General features: G+C 41.4%; 1 protein-coding gene across 5 annotated transcripts in view; it reads left to right on the top strand.

Annotated features, from left to right (window-relative positions):
* Window positions 1–26,863, top strand: part of LOC122791042 (myomegalin-like) — a 3,200,315-nt gene that overhangs the window by 1,961,138 nt on the left and 1,212,314 nt on the right. For all 5 annotated transcript variants that reach the window (XM_044058817.1, XM_044058818.1, XM_044058820.1 and 2 more), the window contains exon 32: window positions 23,193–23,430. In XM_044058817.1, the coding sequence (XP_043914752.1) occupies window positions 23,193–23,430 (238 nt within the window). The remainder of the gene's footprint in view (window positions 1–23,192; window positions 23,431–26,863) is intronic.

Raw genomic sequence — 26,863 nt, 5'->3', positions numbered from 1 at the left:
TCGAGTACAGCACTGTATTACTGCCGCTCCACATTTGAACAGTGTATCTTTAGTTGAAGCTTAACTATATGTATCTAGGTTATAAAAACATTAACCGACATCAACATCTATCTTGTATGCAAGAAATGTATAGCCCTCTCTGTTATGCCTTCCATAACTTTACGTGTTTCTTGAGGCTGGCCTGATCTAGGCTTGGTACAGGGAGTATTGCCACTTGGCTTCAGAGGTCTGAGGATGTTTGCCAGGCAGTGTGTGTGTGTGTGTCTGTGTCTGTGTGTGTCTGTGTCTGTGTGTGTCTGTGTCTGTGTGTGTCTGTGTCTGTGTGTGTGTCTGTGTCTGTGTGTGTGTCTGTGTCTGTGTGTGTCTGTGTCTGTGTGTCTGTGTCTGTGTGTGTCTGTGTCTGTGTGTGTGTGTGTCTGTGTGTGTGTGTGTGTGTCTGTGTCTGTGTGTGTGTGTCTGTGTGTGTGTGTCTGTGTCTGTGTGTGTGTGTGTCTGTGTCTGTGTCTGTGTCTGTGTGTGTGTCTGTGTCTGTGTGTCTGTGTCTGTGTGTGTGTGTCTGTGTGTGTGTGTCTGTGTGTGTGTGTGTGTGTGTGTGTGTGTGTGTGTGTGTGTGTGTGTGTGTTAGAGGCAGATTTTTAGATTGTATGAGTGAGTGTTGTATAGTTCACCACCACAACCTTTCCTCATGTGACATCTCCTGTGATCTTCAACTCCAAAGCTGTAAAAGTTATGAGAAATGCAATATCTGTACATTTTAAAATCAAGTTAACTAGGCGATCATCTTTTGGTCAGTGTTGCACTTGCCTAAGCTGGATGGGCTATATCCTGCCAAGGCTGTAAAAGTCGTCTGGCTTCCAAAGCTTGAGCATCTTCCACGTACCCAGAGCTGGGAAACTGAACCAGTGTTCCTTTGCCTAAATACAGTAGGAATTGTCATAATGAGCAGGGACACCTACATGGAAGGTCACAAGGTAAATAACCTTGAGGTGGAAAGCCCTTTTACAAGAGAAGTCACTCCACCACCAGATGAAGGGGAACTGATACCTCATTCCCTAGATGGTCTCAAGACAATTGAGGTACTCTAGGTAAGATTAAAGATTAGCCAGTTTCTTGTAAGCTTTGTAGAAAATAAGACACTGCGTTACCCATTTCTTTTCAGAGTAAACTATATGTTAGTTTACTGGAGGAGAAAAGGTCACACACATTCGAAAAGGTACAACTACCACTTCAGCTTTCCTAGTGGTATCCCTGCTAGTGAGTTCAGAAAGCAGCACCTTTTTTGACACTACAGGCTGGACATGACCTCTAGAGCTAGGCCAGGATAGGATTTACCAGTCCTGATGGGCATACTGCTCCATGGATACCAGGCGTGTAAAGTACTTTTAATGGATGACCCCCCCCCCCCTTGAGATTTCCATAAGAAATAGTTGCACCAGTAATTTACATGATCATTATATATTTGTGTTAACTCTTCATAGTTGTAGAGTAAGGTAGTCACTGCAATCCAGTTTGAATACCTCCTGTGGGGCAAGTCTGGACTGAGTAGGGCACCTATCAACTGAAAACAGAATTGGGGATATGTAAAGTCTAGTTTTCTCTTCTGTGTAGATACTTTGGGAACTCTTGTCTCACTTGGTTTAGAGATCTAACAGGACATACTGTACCAATTCTGGACCTTCCTTGGGTAGTGGCAAGAAAGAGTAGATGTCCAGCTGTCCATACCTCTCTCTCTAATGTGGAGGGGTTTTTTTGGGGGGGGGGGGTTGAAATGCTGAACTGGTGTAGGGCTCCCCTTGTGGCAGGGATCTCCTGAAGCCCTGATTGCTGTAGTGATCCAACACTGATCATTGGTGGTTACCTTTTAATGTAATAGCAAAACTACCCTTGGAAGGCAGAACAGGCTGTAGTTTGGAATAGGGCAGTTTTTTTGGCAGGTCTATCGGAAACTGAAGTTTTTCCTTTTCTTTCCAGGAAATTTTCATAGGAAGTGACTAGACTTTTGGCCCTGAGGGCTTACAAGCCTAGCCAAGAATTAGCCTGTGTTCCGACAGAACCTGATGCCAGTGTCAAGCAGGAACACGGGTGGAATCTCATGGGTGTATTTTCTGTTCTGCATCCAGTTATATCGGTTGCGCTTAAAAAGGGTTAATGAGGTAATCTGCTTGACGTGGAGAGAGAATCTATTCCACAGAATGGGGGTCTCTGGGACACACATGTCCCATCAACAAGTCGAATCGGTGTCACAAACAAGGTTGGGGTTGCTCGTGCATGTTACTTGAGGGAATGCAGCAGGCCCATCAAGTCGGGGTATGAGATTGCTTTGTATGCCAAACAGAGGTCACCTGTGAGGAATCTGAGACTGACTAGAGGGACAGGAAGTCCTACCTGTCTAGGGTAGATGTTTGAGGCCCTGGTTTCTTCCTGGTGAGGAACCTCTGTGGTCTGTCCATCTACTGTATGTGCTTTGTGGGGGTACATGCCAAAAGGGGCATTGTACTCAATGTTTTATAAGGGAAGAATAGAGGGATGTTATGACCTCCATGGATGAGATGCTTTTCTTAATAAGGTGGGACATATAGAAAGCTTTCCCCACAACAGAGGTGTCATAGTGGTCAAAAGTCAGTCTAATAACCTGGATGCTGAAGTCCCTCACAACTGCATGTTTAGGACCATGTTAATGTACATCACTTTCCCCAAAGGAGGTAATGATGCACTTTTTGGCATTCAGTTTGAGGCCATGTTTCTGGCACCAGTCATTTTTGTTTGGGTGAGACCCTCTTGGAGGATGTCCACATCACTAGGGGAATTGATGACAGCTCCTAGCTTGCAGTCATCTGCAAACTTGGTCAGCCATAGCCCCACTGGTTTTGGCCTGCACCTCAAAAGTATATTCCAAACAGAGGCCCCAAGACTGATCCCTGGGGTGCACCACTCTCTTTTTATGGTATACTGCTTCAGGTGGCTTCCCCAATTTTGATTAGGTAAGTTTTGTCAGCGAGCAAGTTTGCTACCCATCTGGTAACCTACAGATGGATGCCTTGGGTTGGGAGGTTGGACTAATGGTTAATGTTTGCCTTACAAACACAAGGTGCAGGGTTTGGGTCTCACAAGGGATAACTGGCTAGGCTTAAAATGGCTCGCAAGGGCAGTTAGCTAAGTACTAATCTATGAACCTATAAATAAAACAGTGTAAGAAACTTCTCTGTGTGGAAGATTTTCAGTAAATATATTTCTAGTTGATCACTGTATATTAATCAGATCAGACAATAGTAGTAGAAGTAGCGAAAGTAAACTCGTCTTAATTCAAAACAAAAAGCAATAGAAAATATATAATTGTACAGCATTACTAAGTATTCGAAAGTAATCCAAGCAAGGCAGGCAGTCTGTTTCCAGTCGAAAATCCTTTCTTAAGTACACAGACAAGCGATCCAAGTAAAACAAAAAGTAATAATTTCCTCACAAGCTTTCTAAATATATATATACTTTTTATCAGGCATGGGAGTGGTGTATTGTGCTGTAAAACAGTGTTATTGGTACATATGTTAAATTCACATCTCTTCCCCATCAGTGTGACATTCGAGCTGGTCCTGCCCTACCTAGTAGCTGTCATAGTAATATATAACCCTTATGTACTTTAAATACAATTTATAATGACGTGGTACCTCTTATTTAACCAAATTATTAAGTAGATTATTAAGTCTCTGATTTTATCCAAGACAATATACTACATGGCTGGAAATATATCAATCTTAGTTCATTTGGCAATCAAAAAATATATATAAATATATATACATATACATTTTGTATGTAAAAATCAATTTCTGTTTTCATAACCTATTGTTAAAGATCGCTTTCGTCCTTCTAGACTTCTTCAGGTCTGTGTACAAGAACCCTAAATACCTATATAATTGTATAATTAGTTAGTATTGTTATTTCACATCATTTTGAATAAAGTGGAAAAAAGAACCAGAAAAAAATAAAAATAAGAAAAAATGTATGTATGATGATGGAAACAAAATATACACTTACATTTCAACTGATTTAAAATGGTATTTAAAACCAATGTGTAGAATAAAATACAATTAGGCATATAAACAATGTGGCAATTTTCTAAGTTCTGATTAATATACAGTGATTAACTAGAAATATATGGACTGAAAATCTTCCACACAGAGAAGTTTCTTACACTGTTTTGTTTTTGGACCCACTACACTTTAGTGGGTTGTTTTGAGACTTTGTGGATACCACGGAGATTACTTGTTTTTTAAATAAATATGTAAAGAATTTTTTTCTCTTTTGTTGTTTGGGGGGGTGACACACCAGCAGTGTCAAGATAGGCATTTTCCAAATTTTTGACATGCTGAGCCCAAAAGGTTTGCCATCACTGCTCTAGACTGCAGATGCATGGAACAATACATGAAGGTTTTTGGGCTGCTTAATGTGACCACCTTTCCTAAGGGCACCAGTGACTACACATACTATTCTAGACCGGGCAACACCTGGTCCATGTTGGACAAGTGTTATATTTCACAAGAGCATATAGAATATGGTCAGACAACAAATAACTTGCCGTATAATTATATCAGACCGCAGACTGCCACAAATGTGGATAAGGGGGATGGTGATGGAGAGAGAACAAATTGAACTGGCACTTTAAATTTAGTTTATTTTTTAAGACAAGACTGATCTGACATTACAGGTGCTACTAATAGGAATAGCCTTGAAGGGCAAGACAGAGCCACAGGATTGGGAAAAAGTTAAAGGGGAGAATTAGATATTTGACAAGAAAGCAGGAGATATGTGGTCCCATTCACATCATAGTTACCTGCCCATGTTAGGGAGAGTTAAGCATTTACATACAAAAAAGCAGGAGGCAGGAAGCAAGATGTGAAACGAAGATAAAAGATCAGGATGCACTGAGAGAAGATGTAGATAATTTGAATATAGAGCAGCAAGGGTAAAAAGTAAATTTTTTGAGACTAGCTCAAGAACTACCAAGTTCTAATCCTGATAACCAAGAGCAGAAAGTAGAAAAGATAATTAGGAAAATAAGATACCAACAGACAAGATGTTTGAAAAAAATCCAAGAGAAAATTTAAAGGTAGTGGTGGACTTCTATAGGAGCCTGTGTGGGCCAGACTTAAATGTAGAAATACGGGTTGATAAAGTAAGAGACTATCAAAGAAGCCACCAGCAGCCAAAACTCTGGGGGTGGGGGGATGAACAGCAAATACTTTGAACCAAAGTGCAAGAAGAGGAGATTAGCGATACAATTGCAGCCCAAAACCCCAGGCCTGGATAGCATACTAATAGAAATATGAAAGAGGGAAATGGAAATCATGGCTAAAATATGGAAAGAATTATTTAATGACACACTGATGAGGGGATGGTACATTGTTGGTATTAATACCAAAGGAATGAAAGATAAAACACCCTGGATCATATAAACCAATTTCCGTTTTAAACCATAATTACAAAGTCCTTGTGACCATATTAGCTAAAAGACTGGCAAAACATTATGCCCAGAATTATAGACCCAGATCAATGTGGTTTTCTTGCAGGTAGACGGACGTTTGATAATGTAATGCAGTCATGAACCAAGTAGATGTCAAGAATAAACAAAGGCTGCTGCTTATGGCAAGTCTAGATGCAGAAAAGGCCTTTCATTGGGTCAGTTGGAGTTTCTGGAGGGAGGTCATAATGGAGTTTTGCTTTTCAGAGAAATGGATTAAAACCATTTTTAACATTTATGGTGGACTGAAAACAGGTATAAAAGGAGAAGGGAGAATATGAGAGCATGTTGGAGTGTTGTCAGGAACAAGTCAAGGATGCCCCCTCTCTCCCTTGCTCTTTGTCCTGTGTCTTGACCCACTAAATCGAGGTATAAAAATTTCCAAGACAGAAGGATTTAATTAGAAAGATACCCAGAAGAAGATAGCTGCCTTTGCAGATGACATTATCCTATATGCAACAGATACCAAGCAAGATCTAGCTAAACTATTAGGAACACAACAAAATTACAGCAGGCAGCTTAGGAGGGCATACGATAAACTGGTTAAAGACAAAGGCCATAGTGATCAATGATGTACAAATGCATGACCTGGTGCAGGAAGTCCCTTACGTGTATGGCCATACCAAGCTGAGGTATCCTGTGGTGTGGATAAAACAGGATACAAGACAGATGGCTTTTGGCATGCTGGAAGAGACTACCCCAAAATAATTGTAATCATAAAGAAGTGGAAGATGATCCTGATGGACCAGGAATGTAAAATACAAGCCATAATGATGGCTGCTGTACTGCTGATAATTAATGCAGGGCAGCCCTACTTCTACCAAATGGAAAAGCAAATATGGCAGAGGATAAGTATGGAGGTGAGGGACTTGTTCTGGGAAAGGGAAAAAGAGAGGATAAATTAATGAAGAATTACCCTGCCTAATAGATGAAGGTGGACTGGGTCTACTGATTTGGAGACATACTTGTGGTCCACACAGTTGAGGTTGATATGTCTGCCATATTTGCCTGAGTAGAAAAGCATGTTAATGACTCAAGGTAGAGAGGGTTAGAGGTAGCTGAGAGTTAAGGATTTGAAATTTACTGGAAAAAGAGATTGAATAATGGGGTCTATATTATATCAGCAAATTCTTCAAAAAGCGAACGCTGATTGATCGACCTTATGTAAGCAAAAGCTTACAATCTCGAACTGTCATATCAGTGATTTTATTTCCTAGGGAAAAAAAATCGCTGATCCAAAACACATACACACATATCACAAGCACACCAAACAAACAGAAATCCACACACATACACCTAAAATCTGACACGTAACCCTACACTAAACTTATGCACACACCACTAACTATCCACTTACCTTAACCCAAACCCTAACCCTAAGGTCCGTCACTATCGCACACTCACCTCACCCGCTCCCTAACCCTAACTCACCTAAATCCGCCCTAACCCTCATGTCCACACAATCGCACACATACCTAACCCGAGCCCTAACTCACCTAAACCACCCTAACACTCACATCCACACAATCGCACACTTACCTGAATCTGACCCGTAATTTTCCACCACAGCACTGAAAATACCGAAGCAACAGAAACTGACAACCAAATTCTTTCCCTAGGAAAAAATTTGAGTTTCTGCTGCTTCGATATTTTTCACTTTCGCTAAAATAAGGTCGATCAATCAGAGTTCGTTTGTTTAAGCATTCGCTGATCTAATGTAGACCCGAATAATGAATATGCAGTAGACTTGCATAATAGCGGTCAGGTTTGTCCATTTTCAGTCATGACCCTAGTACAAAAGTATAACTAAATGAAGTTGTATGATTTTATGTGGTAGAGAAACAAGTAGATTAAAATATTACAATTTTTGAATCAGAACAGGAAATATTTCAGAACAAATCTTTACAACTTACAGTATATTGGTATAGTATATAAAAGTGAAGAGAATGAAATCATACACAAGGCTTTCATTTTATAGCATAGAAGTTGACTGTTCTGATAAAGTACTTTCAAAAAGTTACATTGTGTGGAGAATTAGAAGTAGTAAAAGTCTGGGGAAGACAGACTGCCCTTATAGGTTTCCTGCCAAGGGATAGAAAACTCTGGACAAGGGAGATGTCTCAAGTATGGAGGAAAAGCAACAGGGTGCCGAGATTCTGGGAGCAAAACATGAGCTGGCAACCCAGTAGCATGGAAAGATGCAAAAGAGGAATTCAGCTTGCACGGAATAGAGAGTAGGTTCATAGGTGATTACTAGATGACCGGCCACAAGGCTTTTTCAAGCCAAACCATGCATCCTAAATCTCTTAACAAGTTGTTGTACCCTTGGTAAATGTAAGCAGGGGCTTGGGAAGTGAAACATTTACAAGCAGGTGCCTGGAGATGAACCACTTACAGACTGCCTGTGTTCATTGTAGATATAGGTGCCAAACCATGGGTAAATTTCCTGTTCCCCCTCAAGTTGTCCAAGTTGCACTTGAATTGGGTTAGGGAAGAACTCTGCTTCACATGGATGCAGAGCCCCTTCCAGAGAAGAGGTAGTCTCTCTGATATATCTTTTATATCACAGGCAAGGTTCAAGTCTTTAGAATCGGTAAGTCTCATGCTGTTTGTTTTGCATTTATGCAGGAGGTCTGTCAGAGTGGGGTCTGACAATACTATGTATGACGGGCATAGATCTCCCCTTAACCTGTAGGAGACCGAATCCAGGGATAGGATGTGGAATCAGTCTATATAGGACAGTGTTACTTAAGCCCTTTATTTTTTTAGTGAGGAACCACTGTGGATGTTCCAATTGTTCAATATATCTGGTTAGGTACATATCAAAGGAGGCATTGTACCTAATGATAGGTCTGATGAATGCTGACTACAGTGGAACAGCACAGAATGATTTCATCACAACTGTAGACATGCGATGGTCAAAGGCATGATTGCATGAGCCTTCCCAAGTCCCTGACTACTTGGTCAGCATGATAGTTACCAGAGGTGGATGACTTCCTGAAGGTAACATGCATTTCTTAATATTTAGTTTGGCTCTGACATCAGTTGTTTGTCAGCGTCAGCCATTCCTGGAAAACATTTGTGTCGGGCGATTCAAAGACTGCTGTTAATTTGAAATTATCTGCAAATTTAGTCAGCCAGAGGCCATTGACATTAGCCTTGATTTCAGAAGTAAATGCCAAAAAGGAGCAGTCCCTTAGGACCAATCCCCGAGGGACTCTGCTTGTGACTGGCCTCTTCAAAGAGGTGAACTCTCCAATTCCAGCTTCCTGGGTCCTGTGCGTCAGCCAGCTGACTGTCCATGGAGTGTTGCAAGTGTTTGTACCTAACCTCTTAAGTTTATCAAGAATGCCCGAGTGGGATGTGTCAAATGCTGGCCAGGTCAAGGTAGGCAGTGTGAACCATTTTACCCTCATCTGTTGCTTTGGTTACCTTCTCAAAGAAGTCCACCAGGCTGAGCAGATATGACCTGCCCTTGATGAAAACAAATTGAGTTGGGTCCAGTGTCTGGAGGCTTCCTATGTCATTATTGATCATTTCCATGATCATTCTTTCCATGGCTTTGCATATGAGACTTCTGGGTCTGTAGTTTCTAGGGTCTGTAGATGGTGCACCTCTGTGCAGAGGGTTAACTGTTGCTGTTCTCCAATTATGAGGCACAAGCCTGCTTGAAGGCTACAGTTAAATAGCAGTCCCACAGGTAGGTCCTGATAGGTCATGTTTCATGCTATTTAGAAGGCATACTGGGATATTGTCTCAACCCAGTGATGTAGTGATATTGGCTTTCCCTAGTGATAGCAAGAGGAGTTATATGTGATGGTATTTCCCGAAGGAAGGTAGAGGGGGAGAGGGGTAAAGTTGGAGCCGAGTTTGTTGGTCAGTAGGTTTGCAAACTAACAAAACTGCCCTACAAAGCATTACCTTATCCACATCTGGGCAACTCAGACCATCTGGCCATCATGCTGCTTCCTGCCTACACACCACTGCTGAAAAGAAGCAAACCCGCAACCAAACAACTAAGGATATGGCCAGAAGGAGCAGCCTTGGTACTACAGGACTGCTTTGAATGTACGAACTGGTCGGTGTTTAGAGATGCAGCTGTAAAGAACCACCATATTGACCTGGAGGAGTATATGGAATCTGCAATGGCCTATATTTCAAAATGTGTTGATGATGTAACAGTCATCAAATGTATCACCATATATGCTAATCAGAAACCCTGGCTATCTTGTGAAGTACATGAGCTGTTAAAGGCACGAAATGTTGCATTTAAATCAAAAGACAAGGATGATCTAAGAGAGGCCAGAGCAAATCTAAATCTATGTATAAAGGAGGCTGAGGACCTACAGACGTAAAATTCAGGGACACTTATCTGACCAAAGGGACTCCAGACATCTCTGGCAAGGCATGCAAACCATAACAGACTACAGGCTTGCATCCTCCCCATGTGATGACGACACAGAATTTCTGAACAAACTAAACACCTACGTCAGCAGATTTGATATAGACAACACTGTGCCAAATAAGCTCCCTGTTGAACAGGGTGAAGGAGGTGCTGTGTCTACGAACATCTGATCTGTAGACAGTGAGGAAAGTAAACCCAGGAAAAGCAGCTGGTCCCGATAATAATATGGAAAGTGTTCTAAGAGACTGTGCTACATGTCAGCTGTACTAACAGATATATTCAACACATCCCTGCAACTAGTCATTGTACCTAGTTGCTTCAAAAATACTACAATCCTTCCCTTACCCAAGAAATCCCATCCGACAAGCCACTTGCTCCTACATCAGCAGTAATGAAGTGTTTTGAGCAGTTGATCAAGAACCATATCTCTTCAAGCCTACCTGCAACACTGGATACATAACAGCTTATAGATCTAACCGCTGCACAGCTGATGCAATAGCTATAGTACTTCATTAATCCTTGGCACATCTAGAGAACAAGAATTGCTATGTAAGAATGGTTAATTGATTTTAGTTCCACCTGTAACACTGTCATCCCTCAGAATCTGATATCTAAGCTGATCCAGCTGAGCATCAACACCCCCCCATGTAACTGGATACTGGACTTTCACATCAACAGACCCCAAAAAGTATGTGGGGAAAATAACAATCAATATTACATTGAGCATAGGTGTCCCGAGTCCTCTGCTGTTCACCTTGTTGACACATGACTGCATGGCCAAGTATGAATCCAACAAAATAATTATGTTCGCGGGTGATACCACTGTCGTAGGTCTTGTCAGAAATGGTGAGGAAACAGACTACAGGATGAAGTGGAGCATCTGATAGGCTGGTGCAAGAACAACAATCTGGCCTTAAATGTAAACAAGACCAAAGAATTAATAGTGGATTTCAGGAGGACTCTAGAGATGCATCAACCTCTAGAAATTAAGCGAGTGGCATTGGAAAGAGTCAGAACACCAAGTTCTTGGGGGTGCACATCTCAGATGACCTATCTTGGTCGACTTGTATTAGCCACATAGTGAAGAAGGCACAACAATGTCTGCACTTCCTACAGAAACTGAGGAAGGCAAACCTGTCTCAGTCCATCCTCAAAGCCTTCTACAGTTTGACCATCGAGAGCATCCTCTCAAATAACATCATAATTCGGTATGGTAACTGCAAAGCATCTTGACTGCAAGGCTCTCCTGAGGGTAGTGAGGACAGTGGAAAAAGTCATTGGTTCCTCGCTGCTATTCATGGATGATCTGCACGAGATGGTGTGTGGGAAAGGCTAGGAAGATGATCAATGATCCCACTCACCCTGCCCATGACATGTACTTCCACCTTTCCCCAGGCAGGTGATATCGCAGCTTACACTGCAAAACCTCTAGACTGAACAGTAGCTTCTCTCTATCCGTAAGGCTGCTGAACTTGAATGCCAGTCATGACTGAATAATTAGATCAATATGTCACTCGCTGTGAAGCATCATCAATAGTAAATCACTCTGGCAAATTGCTTCAGTAACTGGTACAGTTAGCCTGATTTCTTATGCTATTACTTCCTTAATGTACAATACTCGAGTGAGTCACCACTCCTTACATGTGCAGTATGAACATAAGAATATATCATACTACAACTGATGAAGTGCAATATTCTAAGCAATCATGGTGTGAAGTCATAGTCTTGCAATACCTACTAGTATATTATCTAATGTCTTCCTGTTCATTTGTGGTAATTTATTGTGCTAATATTTTAATTGTTATTGTATGTGCAATAGTCTTACAGTCATTCAATCTGTGTGCTCATTGTTATATCTTGCATAGGGACCAAAGCAACATTAATTTTGTTCAGCTTGCATTGCTGCGTATATCTGATCAACAGTAAAGGTTACTTTGACTTGCTATATTTTCAGGCTCAGTATAGGTGGCTGCATTTACATTGAGCTCTGCACACAATTGTATATTGCCTTTGAGATTATGGACATAACTAAAGAAAGCCTTGTGGTTGTCCTTGGTCTGGGAGGCCAAATTTTCCTCAGGTTTGACTTTGGTATACTTTATTTGTCCTCTGAGTTGTTTTAGTTTTAGAGTGTTTTTATCCTGCTTGGTGCTGCACCTCCTAATTTTTACCATGATTTTTTTCCTTCTGTTCATAGGTGTGTACTAGACTAATGGCCCTGGAGCCTTTACAAGCCTAGCCCATAGGATTACCCTAGCAGTGTGCCACCCGACCTTAGTTCCCAGTGCCTCTGTCAAGTAAAGCCACTGGAGTGAATTTTCTATTTTCCATCCACTTATCAAGATTTTTCTAGAAGAGGGCCAGTGAGGTGCTCTGCTTGAGATGTATGGGAAGTCTATTCCATAGCATGGACAGTCTCTGGGTTATGAACCTGTCCCTCCAGCATGTTCTGTTGATTGTGGTAATGAGGTTGAGGTCTCTGGAACGTGTGGTGCGAAGGGATTGGGATTTCTTCAGATGTAGCATTTCTAACAGAGCTGGATCAGACATGGCTTTGTCAGTCAAGTAGATATTGATGCTAAGTAGGTGATATGAGACAGAGAATAGCTGGAGTTTTTTGTTTGTCCATATAGGAAAAATGTTTAAGGCCTAGGATCCTCTTTGTGAGGTACTTTTCAGCCTCTCCAGTTGTTGCAGGTGTTTAGTCAGGCACATGCCAAATGGACATTGTACTCAATGATTGGCCTAATGAGGGAAGAGTAGAGGGAGACAATGACCTCTTTCTTCCTGGATACAAAACCCTTAGTAATGAGATGTGCCACATAAAAGGACTTTCTGACCACAGTGGCAATGTGGTGGTCAAAAGAGGTTGCTGTCAACATGTGTTCCCAGTCTCTTATAATGCCATAACGCCATCTGTGTTCAGTGGACTACCATTGATGTGGTAATTCATGGGAACCGGGTTTTTCCCAAAGGGGATGATGACACATTTTTTTGGCATTGAGCTTAATGCCATGGTAATGACACCAGTCGTTGGTCTCCGTGAGGCCTTCATGTAGGATGTCAACATCACTAGGGGAGTTGATAATAGCTCCCAACTTTCAATTGTCTGCAAACTTTGTCAGCCAGAGTCCCCTCATGGTGGACTGGACTTCAGAAAAGTAGATACTAAACAGGAGAGAACCCAAGACCCGAACCCTGTGGGACTCCACTAGTGACTGGTCAGCAGTCTGACTTGGAGTCAGCTACTTTCACACTGTGGGTTCTGCCTTTGAGCCAGTTTGCAACCCGCCTAGTGATATAGGGGTTGATGCCTAGCTTAGTGAGTTTTTCCTGATTCCCCGAGTGGGGAATGGTATCAAAGGCCTTGGCCAGATCAAGGTAGGCTGTATGAACCACCTTGCCTTCATCCACAGCTCTGGTGACTGACTCAAAGAAGTTGACCAAGTTGAGCAGGCATGATCTACCCTTCACAAAACCAAACTATATGGGATCCAGAGTTTGGAGATTCCCTATATCCTTGTTTATTAGATCCATGATGCGTTCCATAGCTTTGCATATCAGACTCATCAGGCTAATAGGACAATAGTTCCCAGGGTCTGTAGTCACTCCTCCTTTGTGGAGAGGGATTACTGTAGCAGTGAGCCATTCGGTAGGGACAAAGCCTGAGGTGAGGCTGTGATTGAACAGGGCACACAGGTGAGGTGCCAGTTCATTTTGTAGTTCATGTAGAACACAGCCAGGGATATTGTCAGGTCCCATAGAAGCTGTATTTTTGGCCTTGGACAGTGCTGTTTTAACCTGTGCAGCAGTAATACTGGGTGTCTGGAAATCTACTGGTATTTTGATTGGTCCCTTGGGGGGGGGGGGGTAAAGTTGGCACTGAATCTGTTGACCAGTATATTGGCAATATCTGTTGGCTCGGTATAGGAGGTACCATTGTGCAGTAGCTCAGAGCAAATCTGGGTATTGTCATGGAGATTCTTCACATAACTATAGAAGGCCTTGTGGTTGTCTTTACTGTCTGCTACAATTCTGTTTTCATAGATAGCTTTAGAGGAGTTGATGAGGGATTTCAACTTTTTATTGAGGCTGATGAGGGAGTTTTTCCAGTCTTGGGACTTTACCTTATTCCGCATCAGTTTCCTCCTTCTGTTGCAGAGTTAGTTTATGACAGGGGACCACCAGATTGGCTTCCTTTTTTTGGAGGAGAGTGTCTTGGTTCTATTGGGTATGGCGAGAGCCATGCATTTGTATACGTATTCATACAGTGCATTGGTGTATGATTCAACGGTCATGCAACTGATCTCCATTTGCATGGATGCAGTGAGGTTAGCCACCTCTGTTTTTAGGAGCCCAAAGTTGACTTTGGAGAAGTTTTACATGGTGGTTACCTTTGCGGGGGGGGGGGGGTGTAGATTTCCGAAGTGATTAGTTTGTGGTTGGATCTAACCAGGGAGGAGTTGACTATTGGTGTAGAGCAACGGTCGCCCATATTAGTAATGACCAGGTCAAGGATGTTGCTACCTCATATCTTTTACAGCCTGTTGATGTTTTGATTACACCAATATGGTTTGTTTTTGATTGAGTTCTGTACATCCTTGTGGATACAGCTGCCACTGTACAGTTCTTAACATGCTTGTATAAGGTTTCTTTGAACAGTTCTGCATAGACAGCAGTGTTCTCAGGGTTTAAGGGATCTTGAAATTTTGCCAGATTATCCCATAGTAGAAGGAAGTTAACCTTAGAGTAGTTCCTGAATATTCCAGAGTTAGCTGGGGTTCCACATTTTATTTTCACTTCAAAGGAGACCATTTGTGGTCTGTCCTTACCAGAGACGACATTGCACTAGGAGGTATGCAGCACTCTTCCATATTAGTGAGGACCAGATTCAGTATGGTTTACAAAATCCAGGAATCTCTGTCCCTGTATGTTTGTTGAATATGATTCTCAGTTAATAATGTGGTAATTAAAGTTGCCCATGAATATGGTATTGGGTTGGATGGTGAGTGTTTTCAGTAACTTTAAGTACATGGTATAGGTTTCATGGCTCATAGAGGGGGACGACTAGCTTCTCAAGTGCATTGTCCTGTTTGACCAACCTTCAGGTATATTTATTTTTGATGTAAAACAAAACACCTCCACCGTTGGTCCCTGTCTGTGTAGTAGCTGGTCTGTGTGTGTGGAAGACATTATAACCTTGCACTGTCTGTGTGCTTTCCGCATTTTTAAACTATGTCTCATTGACCCCACCGACATCAGCATTCTCTAGGGTGAAGAAAGATACTAGGAGACAAATTTTTTGTTTAGAATTCTAGCATTGAGCTTTAACACCTTTAGATTGTGTTGGCTTGCTATGTTGGAAGTACTTTCAGTTGGGCATTCCTAAAAAAGGCACTGTGGGGGAAGAAAATGTTTTATCTAATATTTGAAAGCTTAGAGGGGAGTGGTGCAGACCATCCCTGGCAAAGCAATGAGGTCGGTTGACCATCTCCTTCCATGCTGACAAATATTGCACCATCTTAGAGTAACACCAGATACTAAGCCATTTATTAAAGTTAACAAGAGTAGCGCAAAAACACACCAGGAAACTGGAAACCGTGCTGGAAACAACGTTGATTTATTATTAAAAGAACAAAAAGGTTAAGCGCTTTCTTCAGTAAACTACTGACTTCTTCAGAACACCAAGTACTGAAAATCATTAGCTTAAATACAAACAACCCACAGAAAAAAACGCCTTTTTCATCAATTAATCAATTATATCATTTACATTCAAAAGTTTGTAAATCATTATTTTATACACAAATAATTACTATAAAAAATTCTCATACAATGAATAAAACCATGCATTTTACACAAACCTGCACGTATAAATATCCCATATACAAGTAAAATATTGTATGAAAACTTATATAAAAATCTTAATAAAACAACGAAAGTGTAATAAATGCGTAAACCTCCTATTCACTGCTGTATCTCGTTAGTTGTGGTTATTCTAACACTATCTGCTGAAGAAATGTATCTATCATCAAATGTCTGCAAGAAGTGTCTCCCAACTAATGTAATGCTGATCCTTATGTACTAAACCTGTGTCAGTATATAATTCTAATAATTCATACCAAAACCTGACAAGATTTGTTGAAATTCATGTGACACAAAGTGTGTTGGAATATACTTCAAAAACTCCCCCAGGCCTAAATGAGATGATTCCAACAAAGCCCCTTGTTAAGATCTAGAACAAGTTTTTAGGTTCATTTGATTTATCAACAGTTTTTGAAGTATATTCCAACACACTTTGTGTCACATGAATTTCAACAAATCTTGTCAGGTTTTGGTATGAATTATTAGAATTATATACTGACACAGGTTTAGTACATAAGGATCAGCATTACATTAGTTGGGAGACACTTCTTGCAGACATTTGATGATAGATACATTTCTTCAGCAGATAGTGTTAGAATAACCACAACTAACGAGATACAGCAGTGAATAGGAGGTTTACGCATTTATTACACTTTCGTTGTTTTATTAAGATTTTTATATAAGTTTTCATACAATATTTTACTTGTATATGGGATATTTATACGTGCAGGTTTGTGTAAAATGCATGGTTTTATTCATTGTATGAGAAATTTTTATAGTAATTATTTGTGTATAAAATAATGATTTACAAACTTTTGAATGTAAATGATATAATTGATTAATTGATGAAAAAGGCGGATTTTTCTGTGGGTTGTTTGTATTTAAGCTAATGATTTTCAGTACTTGGTGTTCTGATGAAGTCAGTAGTTTACTGAAGAAAGCGCTTAACCTTTTTGTTCTTTTAATAATAAATCAACGTTGTTTCCAGCACGGTTTCCAGTTTCCTGGTGTGTTTTTGCGCTACTCTTGTTGGCGTTTTTCGTTTTTTATTGTTGGACACTGGGACTATTTCTTTATTTATTAAAGTTAGTCATCTTTGGTTTGTATTGTGGAATCATCCTTGGCGAAGGTAAAATGCTGCTCAGTGCTAGACTCATACCAGTCTGGGACACGTATTTGATAGCACCATGATGTCTTTTTCCATATAGTCTTGAGAGGTACGTCTGAGACCATTTATGCCCAAGCTGAGAGTCATACTAGTACTTGTGGTCCAGTAACCATCTGCATGCATAATGTGGCAAATCATGGCCCCTGATAAGCAACTCATCGTGACTTTCTCTTTACTCAGCCTGGTGAGAGAGGACATCAGTGTGCCTCACAATGGAGTCTCCAGTGACTAGAATGTTGGATTGTGTGGTAGCTTGCCTAATGGGCTTAGACGTACAGGCTGCATGAGATGTGGTTTTGTGTTGATATGGGTGTTTTGAAAGAGTGCATTTGGAGCTGCTGAAGGTGTTTGTTACGTGTACTTTGTCTAGGAGATCTTTGGAGTTTAAGAAGGTTACATTTAAGTACATAAGCATATGCGGGTTTGCATTTGCTTTGAATTGTGTGTGATGGGTGCAGCATGTGTACTATTGACAATCTTATTGACATTAGGAGTGCTTTTATGTAAGATCTTTGCCTGCATTGACATTGTGTAAATACATCTTTCACATACCATTTCAGTTTGTATAAGAATTAACTGGTCGTCCGTAAACATGAAGCGGTTTCTGCTTTGCCTCTGGATTCCTATATCTACCAAGTAGGTAACTGAGATAGTGGGAAAGTTCATATCCATGGCAACAGACTTTTTTTTTTAATATTGATTGGATGGTTGAAGTGAGAATATAAAGTAATGTCAGGAGAATCTGATTTGCAACTCTGGGAGCAGTGCTTTTCACTGCAAACTAGTTGCCCTGTATGCATCTTGGTATTGGTGAAATTTCAATGGTGCTTTTACTGGAAAAAAGTGAATTCAAGGTGTCTGTGACTGTACAGGACACTGCCAAACACTTGAGGGGAAACTAAGTAGTGTAGACCCTGATGATTTATAGATGGTGTATTTAATCAGATATTCTGAAGTTAGAAGTAAATCAAGCTTACAAGGCATCCACAAATCCCGCATGTATGAATTTCATACATATGTTTAAGTCAAAGAGCACCAGGAATACAAGGTCTAGGGATCTGAATTTTTTTCTGTGACTTAAACAGAGCATGCTGGAGAGACATGTACGTGTCCCAGAGGTTGCCCCTCCTATGGATCCGGCTTCCCATCCATGTGAGGCTGAGTTTGTGTATTACCAGTTTAAGCACAACCTTGACCAGTGAATGAGGAATAAGAAATTTACACCTGTCCTGGCACCCATGTCCCTTGTGGACAGAGGTAGGTTACAATTGCCTGGCCCTCAATGTCCTATTTGGATACAGGACATCATTATTCTTTCGGGAAATATTGGCTAGGCTTAGAAACCCCTCCCACAGGTCATTAGCCAAGTAACAGTCTGTGAATCTATGAAAGCAGTACTTACTGAAAAGAAAGAATTAGCTTGTCAAAAATGATGAAAAGAGGGGGGCCAGTTGAATGGCTGCTACCTAGCTACTACTAGTATGTCTCACGACAGCTTCATTCTGCTGGGGTACAATGCTCCTTTGCTTCTCTCACCAGAAGCAAAACAGTAATGCTATTCCCAAGATGAGAAGCAGGCTACAGGCTGTTTGGTGATCCCTTGTCTTGTCCCATAAGATGCAAGTGTCTGTAGGCTTGTTGAAGCCTTTTCCTGGTAGATGCTTTGAATAGTAACCAGACCAGTGAGGAAGGTCCTTCAGACACTGACTGGCAAATCAAGAACAATGCGGAATCAGTGTGCTATGCTCCTCCTTTTGCCAGGAGTAAAATATAAGCAGAAATTCCAAGCTAGCACCTGTGAAGCAGTTAATGGGCTTTTTGGTGGTCAACAATCTCCAGGAAATAATGTCCCTGTGCTCCTTCTCATACAAAGTGCAAAACAGAAGCAATCTCAAAATGACTACTGAGAGGCAGAATGTGGGCTCTCCAATAGCTGGTGGTCTTGGAGTAGATTTGCCGATTTTAAAGGCAAGATGGAAAAATGGGTTAATATCCTAAGAGTTGAAGGGTGCACTAAACATTTAGATATGAAAGAGGGAGTAACTCAAGGTGTAGCAATCTAAGGGGAGAGCCAGTAATTTTTTAAGAGTAAGATAGATTGGATGGAGGTTGGCACTTTGTATTCTTGCTGTATGAAATACAGTGGAATGGCCAGTACATTTAAATAGCTGAATGGGAGTGAGTTAAAATGGTAATTTTGGGCTTATTGACAGTAGCCAGTGAAAAAGGAGAGGGAACCATTATGCTGAACCCTCCAGTTGATGTATTTGGGACTGTTAAGAGTTAAAGGAAGTCATAGCAAGAGACTATATCACAATTGGCTAGACAAGGTGTAGCTGGGTTGCATAAACAAAGTGCATTAAGCACCAGGTTAATAAGCATGGGATATGAAGTCCCTGTGGAACTGGGGGGGATCATTATGCAGAAAGTTAACCAGGGATGGGAAAATAAACTGGGAGTCCAGATAGAAGAAGCAGACTAGAAGAAAGTTTGAGGAGCCCCCAGATAAGCCAGAGTTATGCAAAATTAGTGTATTTGCATAGAAATATCTTAAAATGTTTTAATCTCCTGAAAGGCAAGAGAAGAGGAACTTGCAGATAAGTGGCCTGTGTTGGAGGAATAATAAAAATGACAAAGGAACCTGAAATATACTTTCTGGGAGTGTGTAGAACTAGCATTAAGGACATGTTTATAAGAATAGTTGAAACCCTTTGACTAGATAGTGTTCTGCCTATTTGATTGCAATAGAAGAAAGAAACAGACGCATGTCCAAGCTATTCCCTGTTTGCTAGTCATAGGAGTGAAAAAATGTTAAATAGAAAATGGAAAACTGAAGAAAAGCCAATCATAAAAGTTGTGGAAGAGCTGATTAAGGTAATAAAATATTTGGAATTAAGGGGCACACACACCAGAATGATACTCTGAATTAAAAAAAAAATGCCATCTGTGGGGAACTATCAAAGGAGTAAGATTATTAAGCAGAGAAACAACACTGACACTAAATGGGGGAGGTCCAGAGGCACCTAAGTTTCGTTAACCAGGCACACTTAACTCATTCACTCCAATGGAGCTCAGGAAGTTTGCACTGTCTAAGCCTTTTCACAGATTTTATGTCCTCCCATTTCAAACAAGTGTTCATATCTCTGGAACAACAGAGATCATGAAAGAAGTGTAAATGGCAAACTCTGCAGCACAAACTACTTTTATGGGGTTAGTAGTATTCTTTAGATTCTAGGACTTAAACTGAATTTTATAAGTCACAGTAACTGTTACTTTTGTAATATTTTGGAAGCAACTTACAATATCTCAGCAACTACTCAGGTTACACACATACTGTCATCAGCATTTTATTCATCTAGCTGGGAGCGTTCACATGAGGCCAAGGAGTTCTGTCTGTGTTACTTGGTTGTTGAGATGTTTAGAAAAATGTAAGTTATATCTATGTAAATATCATAAAAACAGTTTAGCTATTTACCTGCACTAGACAGAGGTCAAATATTAATGTAAGCTTTAAGATGAAATCTTTTAAAACCTTGTACATAGCATGGTTTTGGAATTATTGATGTAAATATGAACAAACTATTTGACTTCTAGAGGCGTCAGTAGGAGTTAACTGCAGATACACCTGGAGGCGTCATTCGGATGTAATGAGTTAAGCTCTTGTAGTTTAAGGGGGGAGGCACAGGACCTAAAACGTTGATACCTTGCAACTGCGGCCAACTTCCTCGTACGGGTTGGTTAAGCTGTGACAGGAAGATTGCCAAGGAAAGTCCTGTTGAAAGTGCCCTTTGGAAGATAGACTAGAGAAAAGAAACGATAATAGTTTGAAGCAGGACCCAACATAAGGTGCTCGAAAGTAAATATATATATGTACTATTATCCTGATTTAAGTTTAGTTATCTTAATGTTTTCTTTCTGTGCTTTTCTTTGTAAATAGCTTGAGATTGCACACCATTGTAATTGGAACAGTGATATGCTTACTACACAAACAAGATGTGCTTACATTGACTTTCCTTGTAGGACTATAAAATGGTATGCAGTTTGCTTTGGATCTGGACCTTAACTAATTGTACGAAACGGTGTAATTTTGAATATAAAGATCTAACTTGGTATATTTTTGAATATAAAAGCAGACTTGCTAAACATAAGTATACAGTATGCATGACAACTGTACAGCAGGTAGAATCTGTGGAAGTTGCTACTGGTACGGTCTGTATCACTCAGTAAAAATTTTTTCAAGTTTGAATGCTGACAAAAATATCCCTTGAATTTGTCTTGTGTAGTGGTAGTGTTTCAGAATTTTTTTAAGTTAAGGTACATGGTTTTAGGTTTAGCATGCTTTACTAAGGTGATAAGAGTTTTTAAACTATTGCCAGGCATCATGAAAAAGTCCTGCTTCATTAAGTTTCAGAAGTAGGAGGGATTGTTCAACTGTGTAAGACTTTTCTAAGATCTAGGAAGATGACTCCATAGATTTCACCTTGCTCCATGTTGTAGTAGATTTTATCAGTAAGAGTGAAAGGCTGTGCTAGTGTTGTAATAGGGCAGAAACAATGTTTTCTCTGCATTTCAGGGAAGTGTCCAACCTGAAGCAGCACCAAGCCTGCATCTCCTCAGTCATATCACATCTTTATTATTGCGTACACCTCTGGAGGTTATTCAAGGAGAGAGGAAGGGAGAGAGAAACTGCAGCTGGAGTCCAGAGAAAAGCTAACAGAAGGGTGTTTGAAATGGAGAGTAAAGGATATGACTAAGACTGCAGGAGCTAAAGCTGTCTTCACTTGAAACCAGCAGAATCATAAGATGTAGTTGGGGGGGGGGGTATGAGGAGGGGTTTTCATTAAAAGGAAGGCTGGGGGGGATGGGGCACATTCAGCAGATTGTAGAGGCCAACAAATCCCTTGGATATGTGAAATTGTTTCATCATTAAGACAGTAGTGGAACCATGGAATGAACTCACAGAAAAGATGATCAGAGAAGGATTCCACAGAGAAGCTCAAGAAGACATGGAGGTGTTGTGAAGGAGTTGGTGTTGTATCACAAGAAAAGATGCAGAATACTGACTGCAGTTACAGGGCAGATTAGATAGGTTTCCTGTCTTCTGCCTTGAGGCAAATGTAATATGAGCAGCCCTGTCAGATGTAACATTGAAGACATATAACCCCAGAGACCATTAAAAAACACAGTCCTCTCCTGCATGATAATGTCAGTTTTTGTAGATTTCACATGATATATAATATAAATCTTAGGCCTTGTTTGTTTTGCTCCTTGCTGCCATTGTGGCCTTTCATTCCTGTAGAATCTGGCCCCATTTTTAGATATACAGTGTAATTGTTCCTAATTCTGATGTGTAAAAATTTGGTACTTACGTATTATCGCAACCACATTTTCCGACGTGCTGGACTTTCTTGTCTTTTATTCAAACAACAAAAAGGGAGTGTAATCAGGAAGGGTAGACTGTTAAAAACTCTTCTGGGATGTTGGTGGTGGGTTTGTAAAATGTTTAAGGGTTCAAATTTGAGGATTTGCGGCTAGCGTGCTTGAAAAGACGTCAGGCATTGAATTCAGTGATCATCACAGTGGCTGCGGGTATATACGTACGTTGGCCGGAAAGTTATAGCATACGATGTTTAGACACACACACACACATTTCCAATGGATTAGCTGCTTCTGAGCACGCTAGGCACAAATCCTCACATTTGAAAACCCTTAATCGTTTTTACAAAAAAACCACCAAGATCCCACAAAAGAGTATTTTAACAAGTCTACCCTTCCTGATTACTTTGTAAGAAGTTAGACAGTGTACTGCTTTGCTTCTCTTTTCTGATGGCTTTCTGTTCTCAGGGCAAAGACTGTGAAAAAGGAACGCGTTTTAAATGGAATGGGGGACTTGCTTAACTGACATCATGAGATGCTGGCAGTAAATGGGGAAACCTGTTTCTCAAACCTTATTTCTTCAGCCGTTTCAGTGAGAAGCCTTCCTGAAAACCAGAACACATTACAGAAAACATGTTTCTGAGTTTTTTTCATACTTCATTGGTCCCAGTTGACACAAGGAGAAGCAACCAGCATTAGCACGAAAATGTGGTTGCGATAATACGCAAGTACCAAAAATTCATATTTGCTGATAACTTAAGTTACAGTTCAGTTTCATGCTGTTTGTAAAACTTGCTACATTTATGTGGAAACAGTCATAAATAGATTTCTGTCAGGTAAATTTTTTTTTTTTCTTCTTCTTCTGGAAGAGTGGATTGAAATCGCGCCTTCCTGTTCCAGTAAAGCAGTTTAAAAATCCAACTACTTTGCACAGCTTCACCCTTACTGAAGACACAAAACATGTTAGTTATCATCCGACAAGTCTGCTGAATGAAGGAGCAGAAGACACTGAACTGGAAATCAGGGCACTTCTGGAAAAACTGCAAGCTGCTGAAGCTACAGTTGAAAGGCTTCAAGAAAGGTTGCAGTATTCTGCGGAGCAGGGAGGTAACAAAACGTTTTTTACATTTTATAATAATTGGTCTCCAGTATATGCTGGCATATTTGAGTTTTATAATATGTAAATGGCAGAAGAAAATGTCTTTGACAGTGTGATAAACATTTGAGGAGAATCAGCCATTGATTTCTTAAGTCAGATTTTTTCCTTCCAAATTATTTAGCTCATCATACATGTATGTGTATGTACATAGGTCTCAACCTTTTAAGAGGCCAGTGTGGCCAGCAATGTGTGACAATCAGTCAAAATGTGGAACATCCTATTTTTGCACTGCACGAAACACGCCATTGCCATGGGGTCTAGAACATTTGTAAAATTCAGTACAACACACTTGATTCAGATACAAAACATTTATTTTACAAGCTGCAATACCATTACTACACCATAAGTACATATAAACAGCACTTCTGTACAAATCAAAAGTAAAATCACATGGTCATTAATCCACTTGCTGCATTTAAATCCTATAAACAGACCCGTTAGGATGATGTTTTTGCACTACACATCCATCATACATTAGATACACCAGATGCACACTTGTATGCTGCTGTGGCTTTCTTAGCAGCATGTAACGCATAATGTTAAGTTGTCTATCTCGCCTTTGTTCTTGCTGGTTGGGTTCGGAGCCGATCCTTGGCTCAGACTCGGCCATCTTCAATAGCTCGAGAGATGTTTACTGGCTCGAGGCTACCTCTTATCCCATAATGCCTAGCGATAGCTACCCAGATCTCGTTTGCCACTTCAGCTGCGAGGTGTCATTTTTCTGGCTCAGGCTTGTATAAAGTTTTTTGTATAACTTTCTTCACTAGAATTCAACCCTTCTAGTATTTTATTATTAACGATAGTCTTGTTTTTGTGATAGATAGTTATTTGGCTTGTAGTATCCCTCCTTTTTCTTGTAGAACTCGTTTAACTTAGAGAGTTCTCCCCCAGCCCTCCCCCCCTACCTCTTCTTGTCAGGTTAGCAGTTTAAGTTAGAAGCTTTCCTATTATCTTAAAAAAAAAAAAAAAAAAAAAAAACCTTTAGCTATAGTCTTTATAGTAGTGTGTTTTTTGTAGACTGTATATTGCTTCTGGTTGTCATTGTTATAATTGTTTTTCCTTCTACTTTTAAGGATGTCAAAGGAATCCAAGGTTTCTGGGTTCAAGAAGTGTGACTCATGCTGTCAGAAAATGTCTCTGACAGATGGGCACACTTCTTGCATCTATTGTTTAGGCGCTGTGCACCTGCAGGACTCTTGTTCTATTTGCCATGCCTTTAGTCCAAGAGTCGTGCAGGAGCGTAAGAATAAGCTTATTCTTAGGGGTCTTTTAAAACCCCAGGATACACCGGCCAAGACCTCACAGCCTGTGAAATCCACTAAATCCACTAAGCCGCCGGCTCCAAGTTCGGAGCCGTCTTCGGTTCAGGATTTACCTTCTATGTCGGTTCCGGCTGGCACCGACAAGACAATCTCCCCGTCAGCTTCATCAGAGGCTTCGGAGCCATCGCGGAGCCACAAGAGGCTGAGGTCCCCTTCACTAGAATCGGTGCATTCGGCTCCTCTGTCTCCTTTACTTCAGAGCAAGCGTAGTCACCGATCCTCTCACTCCTCTCAATCCTCTAGGCTGTCGGATCATGATGTGGAGAGAGTGGTCAGTAGGTTGCTAAAGTCGCAGGTACTAGCCAAATTGTTGTCCAGCCCTCCTCAACAGGTATCGTCTTCATCCACTTCTCTCGATGTTCCTCCTCCGACTCCAGTGAGTTCGGAGCCAGAGTTCGTTGGGGTTTGAGTAGTGGAACTGTCGGCTCCGATAACTCTATCTCCTTTGGTTCCAACGTTGGCTCTGATTCCCTCGGTGGTGCCTTCCATCGAGGGATCTGGATGCCGGGGCTCTCTCGTTGGCTCCAAGGGGGCGAGTGGCATCGGACCCTTGTCCGACCCTGTTCTCCCTCTCGGAGCTTCAGCGCAGGTGAGCTCTGCTCCTACCATCAGCCTTGGAGCCGTCTCCCTCGGTGTGGAGAAAGATTCCTATTTCTTCGGAACCGGAGCTTTCTCTGCATCGTGGCAGGGATGCCTTCGATGTCATGCAGAGTGTGCTGTCCCCTGAGTCAGCTCAACTATCAGCCCCACCGGCTCCATCCCCTGTAGTGCCTGTGCCAACCTCTGCTCCTCCTCCAGACCCCAAGCGTAGGGAACCGATGCTCCAGGACACCCCATTGGGTGTTTCCTCCTCTTCTGAGGCCTCTCCTGATCACTCAGAAGATCCCCCTCGGAAGAAAAAGTGTAAGAGGAAGCACATTAACTCCCCCGAGTCTGTCACTTCTGATACAGACTTAGATGATTCGGAAGGGTCCCCGAGATCCCCCTCTGGAGATGTTTCCTTCTCGGACATCCTAGAAATGCTTAAGCAGAGGGGGAACTGGAATCCCCTAGCCCCTTCTTAGGATGAGTCTGTATTTCTGGATGCCTTCGGTTCCCAACCTTCCACCTCCTGGGTGTCTCCACCTTTCGATCCACTTATGACAGTGGTGGCTGGAAAGGCTTGGTCAGCTCTGAGTACAGTGGAACCAACTCCGAGGAGACCTATTAAATTTATTACAGCACCCCAGGATAAGCAGTTCCTTTCTAAAGGTGTCCCTGTTGATGCTATGGTGGTAGCAGCAGCCACCAAAAAAGAGTTAGCGGAGACCTCTTCGTCTGTCCATCACCCTAACAAGGAGTCTAGGACGATGGACAGATATGGGAAGTGAATGTTCGCTTCAGCGACCTTCTCTATGAGGTCACTGAACTACCTGTGCCATTTTACCCGACTTCAGTGGGATCTCCTTAAAGAGCTCTGAGATACCCTCCAAGATCCAACAGCTGAGGGAGCACAAGCCAAGGTAGCTTCCCAGCTAGCGACACTTAATTCTGTTAACTCCTTCATGAGGCTCATTTCCTATGCAGCCGATGGGACGAGTAGAGCCGCTGGTACTGGGGTGGCCCTTAGGAGGCATGCCTGGATGAGGCTGTGTAACTTTGCGGAACCCTTTCGAGCGTCCTTCACCAACTCAATTTGATGGTTCCTTTCTTTTTGGACCACAGGTGAAAGACACTTTGACTAGGTGTGAGCAAGAAGGCAAGACTCTCTCTGCCATGGGAGTCTGTTTTTCCACTCCCTCTAGACCCTACCCCAAGGGTCAGAAGAGTGGGAAGATGTGGTTCCATAAATCTCAGGGAGCCTTGCCTGACACACGTAGTGATTTTTCCTCCAGAGGCAGAGGGGGGAAGACTTTCCCTGTACCTAAAAGCCTGGCGAAGTTTAACACAAGACAGATGGGTACGGTCCGTTATGTCCGGAGGTTACAAAATTCCCTTCCATCAGCCCCTTTACTGTCAAGGTAGACCCTCCCAGATGTTTCACCCAATCTGAAGGAGCAAGCAGTAATAGAAGTTTCAA

This window comes from Protopterus annectens, chromosome 16.part0 (assembly GCF_019279795.1).
Source record: "Protopterus annectens isolate FY-2018-M chromosome 16.part0, PAN1.0, whole genome shotgun sequence".
Taxonomy (NCBI): domain Eukaryota; kingdom Metazoa; phylum Chordata; order Ceratodontiformes; family Protopteridae; genus Protopterus; species Protopterus annectens.
This window is presented reverse-complemented; position numbering and strand designations above follow the sequence as displayed.